We start from the raw sequence: 13,870 nt of genomic DNA, 5'->3' as shown, positions 1-13,870 counted from the left end.
ATCATTAGTTTACTGGCCTTTGGGGATAGTGACAGCAGCACTTTAGGTGAGGGTAGTTGCAAGACAAAATAAAGAAAATGTGGCCAGCCTCTGTGAATAGCGGACTATCTCTTCTGGTTGAATTCTCAAGGACTCAAAGCAGTTAACTTACATGCCAAATTCATTGCAGGAGTTTGTTATCTATGAGACAGTGAAGTAAAACGAGTCAGAATTACATGACTGCATGCAAATTTTGAAGAAGCTGTTTGTGGCTTATTTTGTATATTTAAAAACCTTTAAACACAATTATTTACTTTTGCAAAAGCTAAATCAATCTGCATAATGTAATCATTTACAGGCTGAAAGTTCACAGGAGACTAATTATGGAATTAGGTAAAAACCCTGATATAAATGTCAAAAATCCCTCAGAAATTAAATTAAATGGCCTGTTAAAATAGTACCCACATGGGTTTTAACAATGATCCAGAAGACAGAAAAAAACACCTCTGTATTTGCAATTCAGAGTATCCACCACAATTACGATTTTTTTAATCTCAAAACATGGCCAAAGGCTATTTCCAACAGAAAAATAGAGAGCAGAAAGTATTGCTGCAAATTCTGAGGACAAGTGCGGAAAAGGTTGATTATGGCTATCACTGTTATTTTTTTCTCATTGAGTTTGCAGCGAGACCAGTCGTACTGGCTATGCATGCGAGAAGTCAATGCCTCTTCGCCCATAAAGCCCACTACCATCGTTTCACTTTTGAAATGGGATCAATTCATGATTCAGCCAAAGGAAAAGAGACTCAGCCCAGCATACCTGAAGCAAAGGGCAAAGAAAATCAGTTATTAGTACTTCTGTAGACTAGAAGTTTGCAAGACAAAGAAGCAAAAGGTTTCTCTTCAAGTGAAGAAGATTAAGCGCTATCCTTCAAAAATCAAAAACTCACTCCCACTTGATAATGTCCACGCGCGGTCCCACCAGGCCCCTGAAGCTATAGTAGCCAGGGACCCTCGGCAGCCGCTGGGCTCAGAGCGGCCGGGCTGGGCACGGCTGGTCGGGCGGCAGAGCTCCTCCTTCCCCTGCTATCCTTGGCGCTGCGCAGCCTTCAGCTGAAGCACTGGGGCTTCTGTTCACGCTGGCAAAGCTACCGTGTCTCATAGCGAGAAGCTATTCACTGTGAAAATCACAGAGAAACACGAAACGGTGGGCGCCCAGCCCGTGCTGCTGCCGCTGCAAGGCATGGCCATGCCCGGGGCTCCGCAGGCCGTCGTCCCACACCTCGGGGCTGTGCTCGGAGCTAGCTACAGCCCGGCACGAGCCGGGGGAGCCGCACCGCCTCTGGCTGCGGCTGCGACGCCGCGGCGCCCCGGGTCGCTCACGGCGGTGCTACAGGCAGCGTCCGGCGGCTCGGCTGGGCGGCACTGCCCGCGATGCAGCGGGCCGATCCCTGTGCAGCGCTCGGCGGGGTGCAGCAGCCCGGCGAGGTGGCGCCTGCACAGCGTGACACGGCGGTGCCGCGTGCCACGGGGATACTGCATTACGCCGCGGTACTGCGGCCCAGCGAGGTGACGCCTGCTTAGCGCAGGGCAGGCCCTGGCAGCCCGCGGTGGCGGAGGAAGGCAGCGGGCGCAGGCACACCGGCATGCTGAGGTAACCCCCGCCCCGCCGCCGCGGGCCACTTTTTACCACCCCACCCCCCCCGCCCTGCCTCTGCCCCGAGGCCTCTCCTGAGGGGGGGAGCCATCATGGCCGCCGAGGGGGGGGGGGGTCGACTGCCAATCACGCGACCAACGAACCGCGTCCCCCGCCCCAGGGCCACGTGGGCAGGGCCATCGGCCAGCTCCGGCCGCGGCCACTCTGACCAATCGCAGGCCAGGCGGCCGGCGACGACCAATCGCAGACCTCCTCTTGCCCTGCGCCCCACCCCCTGGAGGGGCTAGCGAGCAGCCCCGCGCGCCTCCCTCCCTCCCCCCCACCAGGGGACATTGTCGAGGCGGTCGGCGGGGCAGGGGGGAGACCTCTGGGCCACGCCCACCGCCCTTTCGCGCCATGGCGGGGGCGGGCAGGGCCCCGCCCCCGGCCGCCACGGAGCCAATGGGAAGCGCGCCGGGGCGTGTCCGTGGGGGCGAGGAGTCTATAAAGGGCCCACGCGGCGGGCGGGAAGGGGTAAGATGGCGGAGTAGGAGCGGGTCGGCGTGCTGTGCGCTCACCGCGCCGCGTTCCCCGCGCAGGAGGCGGGTGGATCCCTGCGCGGCAGCCGGTTGCGGTGCGAGGCGGAGCGGGGAGGAAGAGGACGGCGCCGCCGCTGCCGCCCTCACCATGCCTAATATTAAGATCTTCAGCGGGAGCTCGCACCAGGACCTGTCCCAGAAGATCGCCGACCGCCTCGGCCTGGAGCTGGGCAAGGTGGTCACGAAAAAGTTCAGCAACCAGGAGACATGGTGAGGCGGGGGTGGGGCCGCACTACAGCTCCCGGCGGGCCGCAGGGCGCTGCCGCGCTGCGGTCGGCACAGCCGCCGCGCAGGGGCTGCTGGGATTCGTAGTTCGGGGCGCGGGGTTGGTGCTGGGGCCGCTGCCTGGCGCGGGGGCTCGGGCGGCCGGGGCCCTGCGGCCGTGTCCGGCCCCGAGGGAGCGGCGGCTCGACGGGGGCCTCGCCCGGAGACCTCCAGCGAGCGCGGAGCCCTCCTGCCTGGGCCCTGCTGGGCCGGAGACCTCCAGCTCATCCCGCCCTTCCCCTGCGGGCAGCCGTTACGCTGCCCCCGGGCAGGGCCGCGGCCCGGGCCCGGTCTCCCGTGGGCGCCCTTCAGCCAAGGGGCCGCCGTGCAGCGCCGCTGGCTCCGCTTGAGCAGCTCCCCGCCCGGAACCCCTTTCTGTGGAGCAACGCATGGGGCAGCATGGTGGTCGTGCCGCTGGGCGCCGGGCCGGGATTCACGGAGTGCTGGGTGAGAGGGAGCGGCAACAACCGGCCCGGTAAAGCATGGCACCCCGGGGGGCGGTGGAGCCCCGCGGGGGTGGGATTTCCTATGGGGAGAGGCCGGGGCTGCGGTGCTCCCTGGAGAGCTCCCGGCGGCGGTGAGCCATGTGCGGGGCGGCTGCGCGTCCCCGGCGGTGCCTCTAGCGGCCTCCGCTGAAAAGCGTCTGTCTCTCCCGCGGGCTGTGCCACGGTGAGCTGGGCTGCCGACGGCTGCTTACAGCCTTTGCACTGCGCCTTGGGGGCTGCAGTGCTCCTACACGTGGAGGAAAGGGTTTGTGTCACCCGGCTGCTATGACAGAGGTTGGAGCGGCAGAATTCACCAGCTGGACCTTGCCCCCCACCCCAAAAGCTAGGAGCTGATGGGAATGCACCTCCCGGGGTTTCACCTGAATTGATTAGCCTCTTCCATACTTAGTCTAGACTGTGATGACTGGAGGCTTGACAGTTTTGTGCTCAGGGTGTAGCTGGTGCCCTTAAACTACTTTGAGGAGCATCAGAGATGTAAAGGTGTTGATAAAATTATTCAGGAAGGATCAGAGGCTGACACTATCTTGCAGCCCATGATGCAGTTGCTGTCATGCAGTCTGTGTTTCCCCCAAGCTCTGAAACCTAAGATTCGTCTTGTTTTCTGTCTCTATGCTTTATAAGTCTTGCTGCCATCCTACTTGAAGAAGCTAAAAGAAAGGAGAGGCTAAAAATTATTCAGAGCTCTTAAGGCTTCGTTTAGAGAAGTACACTAAGCATGTACACACCACACAGTATAATACAAAGAACCGTGAATGAGGTTCAACCCATTCCTTTCTTCTGGAGACAATATTTTTTCCAGGAGAATCCAAGATGTACATGTGATGTAGAATATTATGTTTCTATTGCATGGGTATTGATTGTAACTGAAAATCTCAGAGGTAGTACAGAGTTGTAGAGGAGAGTTGTAAAAAGAGTCTGTTTGATTTACAACCATTGCTATCGCACTGTTCTCTATTAACTGTTCTTATCCGCCCTGTTGGCTGGCCAGCAGGTTCTTATGTCAGCAGGTAATGTAACTTTAAGACCTAATAAACATCTTATTTACCCTAATAAACTGATAGCAGATGCTTCCCAGAAAAAATAAGATTGTTTTAACAGAATAGTTCATTGATACTTTTGTACAATAAATGTCTCGAATCACCTTAATATTAGACTGTTAGTAAGTACAGTTGGAGATGACACTTGTGTGCTAGCTACTGTTAATTCAGACACTGACCTAGCAGAAGGTTCTTATGCTGGCTGAAATTCTTAATGAGAGATTGGTGTATGCTGTAAGACAGTGTGCAGTAAAGATGACAGCAGTTCGCTGGTGGATATTGAGCAGTAAGACTATAAATACCTAGTAGTCATCAAAAACATGTTGAAGAAGAGGGGAGGAAGATCAGAGAATTAAATACTAAAATTAGAAATCTACCCTAAGGTGCTTTATAAATGAAGCCCTTAGGAGTGGGTTGGGTGATTGTCTGTCTACTTGTTTCTAGAGTTTGAAGTGGCAGCAGTCTGCAGAGCAGGTGAGCATCTCCAGTGCAAGAAGAAAGAAACCATGGAAGAGCTCTGTCCTCAGTAGACTGACTTCTGGTTACTTCCAAATCTGTGGCAGGCTTTTCTAAACTGGAATGTTGGAAGTACTTAATAGTTGATCTGTTCCTACGAAATGCCTTATGCAGTATTGCCCTGTATGAAGCCTCAAACCTAAGACTACTGCTTGCTTTCCAACTCTGCCTCTGGTGCAGGTGTCTTGATACATACGCTGAAGCTGGCAGTTTGCTGCTGGCAAACAGGACCTTTGGCTTGTATTCAGTCCCTTCATCAGCAGGGATTAGTGTGCATTACATCCAGGAGGAAATTAACCCCAAAAGCCTTTCCAAAGTGAAATGCTGGAGGGCTTCTCTGTTCAAGCCAGTGAATAGCTGTTACGACTCTAAATCTAATAATCGGCTGCAGCATATCTTCTGGTAGAAGCTTGGATCAGCTTTCTCTGCTGACTGGCCATCCTCCTTGCTTCCTTTGTACACTAGTGCTTTTAGCTGAGGTGGTTATACTTCTGATTCAGGGGGAACAAAGCCTATTCTGGGCTGTTTACATGCTCAGCTTGTGTTGAGATTGAGAGTACAGGCTGAGTGCTTTTAGCCTTACTGACTGAACCATTAAATTTGATCAGTGAGTGATGTAAAATAGTTACTGAGCAAATAAGCAACAGTGTTCCTGCTCAACGCCCTTGATTATATGATGCTGTCACCCACAGACCCTTGGGAATGCAAACCCTTGGTTGCTCTGCAGGCATATGTAATGGCTGTGTTTTAATTTATATCTGGATATAACTCTCCTTTCCTTATCTGTTCCCAGTGTGGAAATAGGTGAGAGTGTACGTGGGGAGGATGTCTACATTGTGCAGAGTGGCTGTGGCGAAATCAATGACAATCTGATGGAGCTCCTTATCATGATAAATGCCTGTAAGATTGCCTCAGCCAGCAGAGTCACAGCTGTCATACCCTGCTTCCCTTATGCTCGTCAGGACAAAAAGGACAAGGTAAGGGATGTGGTAAAGGTTTCTGCTGGGAAGATGAATGTACACCTTGAAAGTCCTGACTGATGGATAGGGATTAGATGAAGGTGAATATGTAGAGGAGGAGATAAAACGTAGTTTCATTTCTTTAAACCTCGGAGCATCGGACTTCAAATTTATCTTTTTACAAAGATCTAATTTTTCTTGAAGATACACCAAGCAGTAATCACCAGTTGATAAAAAGATGCAATGTTAATGAGTATTCCTTTTGGTAACTGCTTGTGAATCATTGCCTAGAAGTGGAAGACTGTTATCGTGATGAGGAGTTGAACTTACCTTAAATACTGTTTTTTCCTGTACTAGAGTCGAGCTCCAATCTCTGCCAAGCTGGTTGCAAACATGCTGTCTGTGGCAGGTGCAGATCATATAATCACCATGGACCTGCATGCATCTCAGATTCAGGTAGGAGCTAAAATCAGGGAAGTACTTACCTGTTCCTGTCTGAGCCTCTTTACTGCCTTGTAGGCTTTCCAGCTATCTGCTTTCTCTTAGATACAACAGTGATCAGGACTTGGGAATGTGGGACTGGAAGGGACTTGTAGAATCAGTCAGAAGAGGATGGGGAGATGGGTCATAGGTACATCTGTAAATGAAATTATAGCTGTCTTGATCAGACTAAGCATAATGAGTTCTGTGTAAGTGAATGTTGGGCTAGTAAATGATCTGTGCAACTTTATTGCCACACAGTGACACTGTGTACTCTTAACTGGTCCTTTGAGGAATTTGAAATGGAGATTTATCCAGAGTGTTCTTAAATACTGAGTAGAGCTTTCTGATATTTACTGAATTGTCAGGGAGAATTAAGGACTGCTGTGTTTGACACAGTGGCGGGTAGTACTGCAGCCCTGAGGTTAGCTCTGCCTCCAGGTATTACTGGCACAGCTGCTTGTGAGGGTTCAGTTGACCAGGATAGTGATCTGATAGATTGCTGCTGACAAGATGGGCAATCCCACTTGTATCCATTCAGTGCCACCCTTCCATGTAAGTTGGCTTTGGTTCTCTCCCAAGCTGCTGGTGAATTGAAAATTATTCATGGGTTTTGCTGGCTTAGTGAACAGAATATTCTCACAAAGCAATTGGAATCTTGACTAGAGCTGCGTAATAGAAGTGGCAAGAGCATATACCAGGGAGAGGAGGGACAGCAAGCTATTAATTTACCAGTCTTGTCTCTTTCCACCTTGAGCAAGTGCTCTGAGACCAAGAAACCAACTCAGTGCGACTGAGAGGGGTGTGGCAGAGGGAATGATAATCTACTGCCTGGTGAAGTAGGTGGGCTGGCTGTCATTTTAACAGTTGAAAGTGCAGCCATTCACAGATCAGTATAATTTCTTCCAGTATAATTTGCCCAGAAATACTTTGTCTCAGATAGAAAAAAGATCTGTTGGGGCACAGCTGAGAAGACTTTCAGAAAGATCATGAAGTAAAAGAACAGAGCCCAAGGGGGTATGCCTCTTCCCTAAGAGGCTTGGAGTTGTGATGTGTGTCATAGGGTTGACCTTTCACCAGCAGCAGTGGTGAGATTCAGTTGAATAATTGGGTTTGTGTATATAAGCTTCCAGCATCTGGCTGGTTTCAGCCTGGTTCTTGTAGTTGCTGGTTTGCTGAGCACAGAAGGAATGATGGTAGGAAGGATCTGTTACCCCTATGCCTTGAAGCATTCCTTTAGAGTAGCTGCCCCCACTCTCCTGCCTATTAATCCCTGTCCAGGATTAACTTCTGGCTTTTAGCGACCTTTGAGGTTTACCTGGAGGAGTCTGCTGGGTCAGTGTAAAGTTGTGGAACCAAGTGCATTAGTTTAAAAACAAATGTTACTCAAGCCTTTTTCATAGGTTCCCTGTAGATGGAAACAGCGTAGCTAATGAGCTTTAAAGATTGACTTTAAACAGGCAACTAGCTGCACTGAAAATGAGTGTGTTTGATGCTGGTTTTCTGCACCCCCTTAGGATACATGTAGAGTGTTATTTATGCTGCTAAACTATTTCTGGCTCTGAAGACTTCTTACATTACTATTCTGTGTATCCCAAAGGCTACTGCCCTTGCATTAAGGGAAGTAGAAAGGAAAGCTGTGGAAAAGCGGTGGCTGCATGCCTGATCATATAGAAGGCTTCTTCCAACTATTTTTGGAATGTGACCTTCAGCTACATCTGTTCCTGTCATCTTCCTTGCAGGGTTTTTTTGATATCCCTGTTGATAACTTATATGCTGAGCCTGCTGTACTGAAATGGATCAAAGAGAATATTGCAGAGTGGAAGAACTGCACCATTGTTTCACCAGATGCTGGTGGAGCCAAGAGGTAAGCTGTCAGACAGCTAGCTGAGGTGCTTCTGTATCTACATGAATTCCTGAGAGTGCTTGTGGTCTTATTCTTAAGACATATGTTCTTTCTGCCAGCTTGCCTTCTCTAAGACAGTCTGGCAGCTAGTGAAGGGCAGTCAGATATTCTTCCTAGGGAATGTTTAGAAGGTTTCTTGGACTACATGGAGAATTAAATAGCTTCTAGAATCACAGCTGCATAGGTAGGAATTGCGCGATTACTGTGTCCCTTGGACTAAACCAATTTTTTGTAGAAGAATAATTATGCAGGTTGAAGGAGGGAATCGTGTAGCTCATACACCAAGACAAGGTTACTGTTGCTGGTTAATGATACGTTTTTATCCAGGCTGTTTTCTTTGCAGTATTAAGCTTAGCCTATTGAGGCATTTTCTTACTTTATTACTCTTGATTTGAGTATCTAGCTGGGACTTAAGCCTGCTGCTACTCATCTTCTTCCCTGAGAGCAAGGAAGATGGATGGTTCCTTTCCAAAAAGCAGCAGCATATATTATGGCACATTTCTGCTTTGATAGTCTGACAATCTCCCATCTTTCTGCAGTCTTGTGGGTACTTGAGAATGTTCTCAGGTGCTTATTAGGAGAAACTAGGCTGTTCCTTGATGCTTCTGTATAAGGGCTAGATGTGAACACCAAAGGAACACAGATGTATTCTTTAATCCAGGACTGTCACGCCAAAATGTTGGTGCATGCTGACCTGATTCACATTGTTTAGAGTGTTTTAACTATTTGTTACAAACAGTCAAGAGATACTACTGTTGTAAGTTGCTGTATGTTTTCCTGTATTCCTGTAGCTTTGTTGTTGCCTGTGTATTGGACAAGACCTTTTGTATATTCAGCTACTTCTGTAGCTTGTTGCATAATGCAATATATGAAATGCCAAGTCAGCCAGCTATAATCTGACTCCTGAAAAAAACTCTTCAAAAGCCACTTAAACTGAAATGTGTCAATCTTAGCTGGTGCAATATTTTATGGAGATGCTGCAGAACTAAGTACTTTAGTAAAGAGTTTAGTTTAACTATCTTGTGTAGGACTCCCAGGGTGATGAGTCTGATCTACTGAGGCTAGGAGTCTACTCATCTCAAGTTTAGAATTTCTCAGGGGCATGTGTATTTTGTTCCTTCTCACTCTTAATGGTTTTAAACTCTTTACTATTCATCAGTATCAATACATAAAGTTTAGGTCCCTCTAGTAAGGTTGTTTTGTGGTCACTTTAACCAAAGTAAATGTGAGGTGGTGGACTTGCATTTCTTTGATGTGTACTCCTGCCACTGTCCTTGTGTCAGCACTTTTATGCATGACAATTGAACGCTTATGAGTGCAAGTAGATCCCTGCTGTAGTACAACATAAGCCTTTCCAGTGTAGTGTTCTAGAGATGACAGCTTCCCAAGCACTCTGATCACTTCAGGTTTGCCAAACTTGCTGGTTAAGGTTTGTTTTGAGCTTTAAATGCAAATTAATTTACAGTGGTCAGGATGAAAGACTGTTTTATCTTAATCTAGCTGCTGTCATCGGGAGCGATTAGATCAGAAATTGCAGTTTAACTGTTTGAAGGGAAACTAAGGTGGCAGAGTGTCTTCTGTTAATTGCTTGGGAGCAGTAACATGTGGTGACAGCTTCTCTTACTGCTGTGGCAGTTTGTGTTTAATAGTTTAAGAGATTTGACTGAAGCTGTTGTGTGGAGTTAAGTGTTGTTTGGAAACTGTTCTCTCTTCAGAGTGACCTCCATCGCAGATCGATTGAATGTAGACTTTGCCCTCATTCACAAGGAGCGCAAGAAGGCCAATGAAGTGGATCGTATGGTGCTGGTGGGTGATGTGAAAGACAGAGTGGCTATTCTGGTAGATGATATGGCAGACACATGTGGAACCATCTGTCATGCTGCGGACAAGTGAGTACAGCTGACTGATTCTTTCCTAAATCAGAAACCGATTGTTAGTGAATGCTATGTAATGAGTTAATCAGATTATTTGCATGTCAAGTTTCACGAAGTAACATGCAGTTTCTTGATTATCTATCTCATATACAAAATAAGTAAAAAGCCTTGTTAAAGTTCTCACAGTGGGAATAGCTAGAAGACTGTAGTGTCTTTTTTTATTTGAAAAATGCTTGTGTTGAAAGTATGTCTTCCGCTAGACCATCACTGACTATGCTAGGTAGAACTAAGTGCTGTCTGGTCCATTAGCTTAAGGTCATACATCTGAATTTCTATTAGAAGTAAGCTTTCAAGCTTTGATATCTTTTTAGCCTTCTACACTAGAAATGCCAGCATATGCAACACTCAGTATTAAATATCTGCTACCTTGTGTTGGCAAAAATCACAGAAGGTGATTTGTATGATGTAGTCCAAATATCCCAGGGCTAAGAACAATATTTTTTAGTGTATACTTTGCCTGTGGTGGGTTTTATGGTACTTGTTAAACTGTTTTCTTCCCCCAAATCAATTGTGGGCTGGAGGGGGGAATCAAAGGTAGCCTGTCCCCTAAGCATATGGTATTGTCTCCTTTCATGCTTACCACGCATGCACTAATTACTGCACTAATGTCAGTTTAATAGTTGCTAAGAATTTCTCATCCTTCTCCTTTTTCCCCTCTTATAGGCTTGTGTCAGCTGGAGCCACCAAAGTTTATGCCATCTTAACTCATGGAATCTTTTCTGGGCCAGCAATTTCTCGGATCAACAATGCCTGTTTTGAGGCAGTTGTAGTCACAAACACAATACCCCAGGAGGACAAGATGAAGCAGTGCCCTAAAATCCAGGTGAGCATCTACTTTCTCTTCTGTCACTCCTGGGGGGCAGTAGCACTTGTCTGTCCTGTTGGTGGGAAAACCCCACAATACTGTCTAGTGCTTACTGCAGTTTCATTGGTACTGGAATCAGTGGCAGTATTGACTAGTTCTCTTGTTCCTATTGGTGTGGGATAACAGACCTGTTACACTGATAAAATGCAGCTTCTAATCCTGCTCATCTTAAATTTTTTAAATTTAAATTAATTTAATTTTTTTTCAGGGCTTGTTTTACCTAGATCAGATGACTGATCTGATGGGGCCATGATGTAAGCAAGCAGTTGTATCTGTACACTTTGGAGGAGTGATATGCTGATGACATGTAATACTGAAACAGAAGTAGAAAGGAACTTCTGAAGCTGGTAATGCCAGCTTCAGTTGTGTATCTATCACCTAATGCCCAGCCCTTTAAGCAGAATGTCCCTTCCTTTTGTGGAGCAAAGTAGGCCTGGTCTGGGGAAGGTGAATTCTTCGTGTCTGGTCATAACAGCAGTGCAGATGAGATGGAGAGGGAGTGCAGTCTTGTCCCACAGGCACGTCTTGCTGGTTTGACTAAGAGCAGTTGATACAGCTCCACAGTGCAGTGTTCAGATACTTGCCAAAGATAAACAAAAACACTTTGCCATCCCTATGACAGCTAAAAGCTGGTTTCTTGATGCTCACTCTGTGTCTTGGGTTTTCCATTTAGGGAAAGTACTGTTGCATTTTGTTTCCCAAGCTGAGACTGACTTTCCTGGAAGAAAAAAATTGGCTGTACAACTTGAGCTAGGCAGAACTTGAGGATTTCCTGTGTTAATGTACAGCTGGAAGTTGCAGCTTTACCTGAGCATTCAAGCATAATAGGTCCATCAGAAGCTTCAGGTACTGCTATAGCATACATACAGCCAAGGACAGTCTAAATACTAGGTTCACAGCACAGATATATAGGACACAGGCATTTGGAGAAGTTCTGGAATGTGAATGGTGCTGTTAAGACTCAGCTAGTACTGTATTGTCAGTGTAGCAGGTTCCCCAGTACTGGGGTTCTGGTGAAAAGGAAGCTCAACTGGTTGAAGCTGCAGTGAATTTTAAGGTGCTTTTGGAAGTAAGTTGTAAGCTGATTGCAAACTGCTATTGGGTTGCATTTTTTACTGTTAACTTCTGGATTATATTCCTGCAACTGAGCACATCTAAAAGATGTCTGATGCTTCAACTTCTTTCCAAGCTCCACACTACAGTTAATGTAGGCAAAATGTTAAACTGGTAATCAGTATGTAAATAGCTGTAGCCAAAGATTGCAGTGGAGTAGTTTGTCAGGCTCTCACTTAACATCTCACTCTTTTACACTAACATCTGATGTTCAGTGTTGAGAAATACAGAACTGAAGGATTTGTCATAAGTCTCATGCTCTGTCTGCTCTGCAGCTCTTAAGTTTTTTTTCTTTCCTTCCTTAGGAGGCAAACTATCAGGAAGAAAGAAAATGTTAAATATGGTCACTTAGTTTCCTTAACACACCATGAACACGGTGCTTCTTACTGAGACTACATATATTGAAATGCTTTAGCTGCTGGGGTTCAGAGCTAGAGTTTTATCAAGCCTTGATTTTTTTTATTTTTTTTTTCCTGCTCCTGTTAAGGGGATTACCCTGCCAGGTGGAGCCAGCACAGTGACTGGGAGCTGAGCTGCAACACATAGCTTCATCTTTCTTAGACTGCTGGCAGTGATGATAAAGCCTCATGACTCAAGGGAAGCGATCTGATCTTGATTTAAACTCTCTTAACTTCTGTGCAACCTACACAAAGTGAATAAGATACTCCTAGGGTAAACAGGCTGAGCTTAGGGAGTCTCGGCAAAGAAAGGTGACAGTAGACTGTCATCCTGACAAAGATCAACAGTGAAATAATTCTCAACGTGCTATATGTAGAATATCTTCAGAATTATATGTAATTAAATCCCAATCCTGTGTAGAAGTAATTTGGCTGCTTCTGGGATGTTATAAATTTGGGTGATGTGCTCTTTAAGGTTGTCTTAACTTACCAGCCATTCTTCCAGGCTTGATGTCTTTTCTCAGTGATGCTGATGCATCTTTCTTCCCCTCCAGGTGATCGACATCTCAATGATCCTTGCAGAAGCCATCAGGAGGACTCATAATGGGGAATCTGTCTCCTACCTATTCAGCCATGTCCCTTTATAACAACAGATGCCAGCTGCTGCTTGTATGGCTTTTTTTAAAACCAAAAGTTGTTCAGCTTGTTGTAAAGTTCAGTAGAAGACTCTACGTGTTCCAGTGCAGTTCTCTACAGCTCCTCCTGCTTAAGTCAGGCTTACTGGCTCCGATCCCAACACTGGGAGGCTGGGGGGAGAAGCTATCTCTGTAACACTCCAACTCCACCAGCAACCCTGTGCATTGGGGCTTATCAGTAGTATTGATTCAGTTCTGCAGATCTGTGGAGAGCGGGACTGACACATGGCTAACTGCCACAATTATTTGGGGGGGGGGGGGGGCGGGGAGGAGAGGGTTTGTCTGTGGGCAGGGTTAGATGATCTGGCATGCACACCCTAAATTGTTTGGGAAGTAGAGCTCCCCAGGATGTGTTGATCTGGATCTACAGCAGGAGCCAGAGAGACTGCCGGCTGTCTTACCACTCTATACCTGACAGAAGCCCTTGAAGAAGCGATGGGGAAGGCTTGTATCTTGGCCAAGCTTGACCCTAGGTGAAACCCTGGGGGACACCTGGGAGGTGGTTCTGCTACAGCTTCCTCCTGTGAAAGGAGATCAGTGTAGCTTGCAAATGTGAATTCATCTTAATTAGTGATGAAATTACATGCCCTTCAGCATGCTACACAGCAAAGTGAAGGTGGGTGCATAGTCTGTGCAGTACTGCCTTGCTGTGTTAACTTAGTGGTGAAGGTGCATCCTGGACAAGCATTCTTCTCCCTTTTATGTAGAGGACTCATGGCAGTTGTGTGCTTTAGTTTCTAGTGTAGGCTAAAACCAGTTCTTCAATTTCACAGCTTGCTATTGTCCTCTAGTCGCTAGCAAGGCTTGCTGTTATGTACTATAGCTGCACCTTGGCTTGCTGCGCAAATCCTTGATCCTTTTTTTACCAGTACACTAGTAAACTGAGCCTCTTTATCCCATAGTAGCTTGGTTGTTGCATCTAGCAAGTGCCTGCTCAGACGATGGGATGACCTAATATGAAACAGCTTTGTGTCCAGTTGTCT

At 47.1% G+C, this 13,870-nt stretch overlaps 1 protein-coding gene across 3 annotated transcripts; it reads left to right on the top strand.

Annotated features, from left to right (window-relative positions):
- The first annotated feature begins 2,227 nt into the window (after positions 1-2,227).
- PRPS1 (phosphoribosyl pyrophosphate synthetase 1) lies at positions 2,228-13,111 on the top strand. Of its 3 annotated transcripts, none has more exons than XM_059824219.1 (7): positions 2,228-2,424; positions 5,331-5,514; positions 5,854-5,952; positions 7,719-7,843; positions 9,598-9,771; positions 10,480-10,639; positions 12,747-13,111. In XM_059824219.1, the coding sequence occupies exons 1-7, from the start codon at positions 2,303-2,305 to the stop codon at positions 12,837-12,839; spliced, it is 957 nt and encodes a 318-aa protein (XP_059680202.1). In that variant the 5' UTR covers positions 2,228-2,302; the 3' UTR covers positions 12,840-13,111. The 3 variants fall into 3 exon arrangements, with proteins under 3 accessions (XP_059680202.1, XP_059680204.1, XP_059680203.1); XM_059824221.1 differs by having other exon boundaries at positions 5,331-5,523; XM_059824220.1 differs by having other exon boundaries at positions 5,331-5,532.
- The last annotated feature ends 759 nt before the right edge of the window (positions 13,112-13,870 follow it).

The sequence above is a fragment of the Gavia stellata genome, chromosome 14, assembly GCF_030936135.1.
Source record: "Gavia stellata isolate bGavSte3 chromosome 14, bGavSte3.hap2, whole genome shotgun sequence".
Classification (NCBI taxonomy): Eukaryota; Metazoa; Chordata; class Aves; order Gaviiformes; family Gaviidae; genus Gavia; species Gavia stellata.
Note: the sequence above shows the minus strand (reverse complement) of the source record. Positions and strands in the feature narration are given on the sequence as shown.

Coding starts and splice junctions, on each gene's coding strand:
- PRPS1 (XM_059824220.1), top strand. CDS start 2,303: ATGCCTAATATTAAGATCTTCAGCGGGAGCTCGCACCAGGACCTGTCC. Junction 5,953..7,718: donor TGCATGCATCTCAGATTCAG/GTAGGAGCTAAA, acceptor TCTTCCTTGCAG/GGTTTTTTTGATATCCCTGT. Junction 10,640..12,746: donor AGCAGTGCCCTAAAATCCAG/GTGAGCATCTAC, acceptor CTTCCCCTCCAG/GTGATCGACATCTCAATGAT.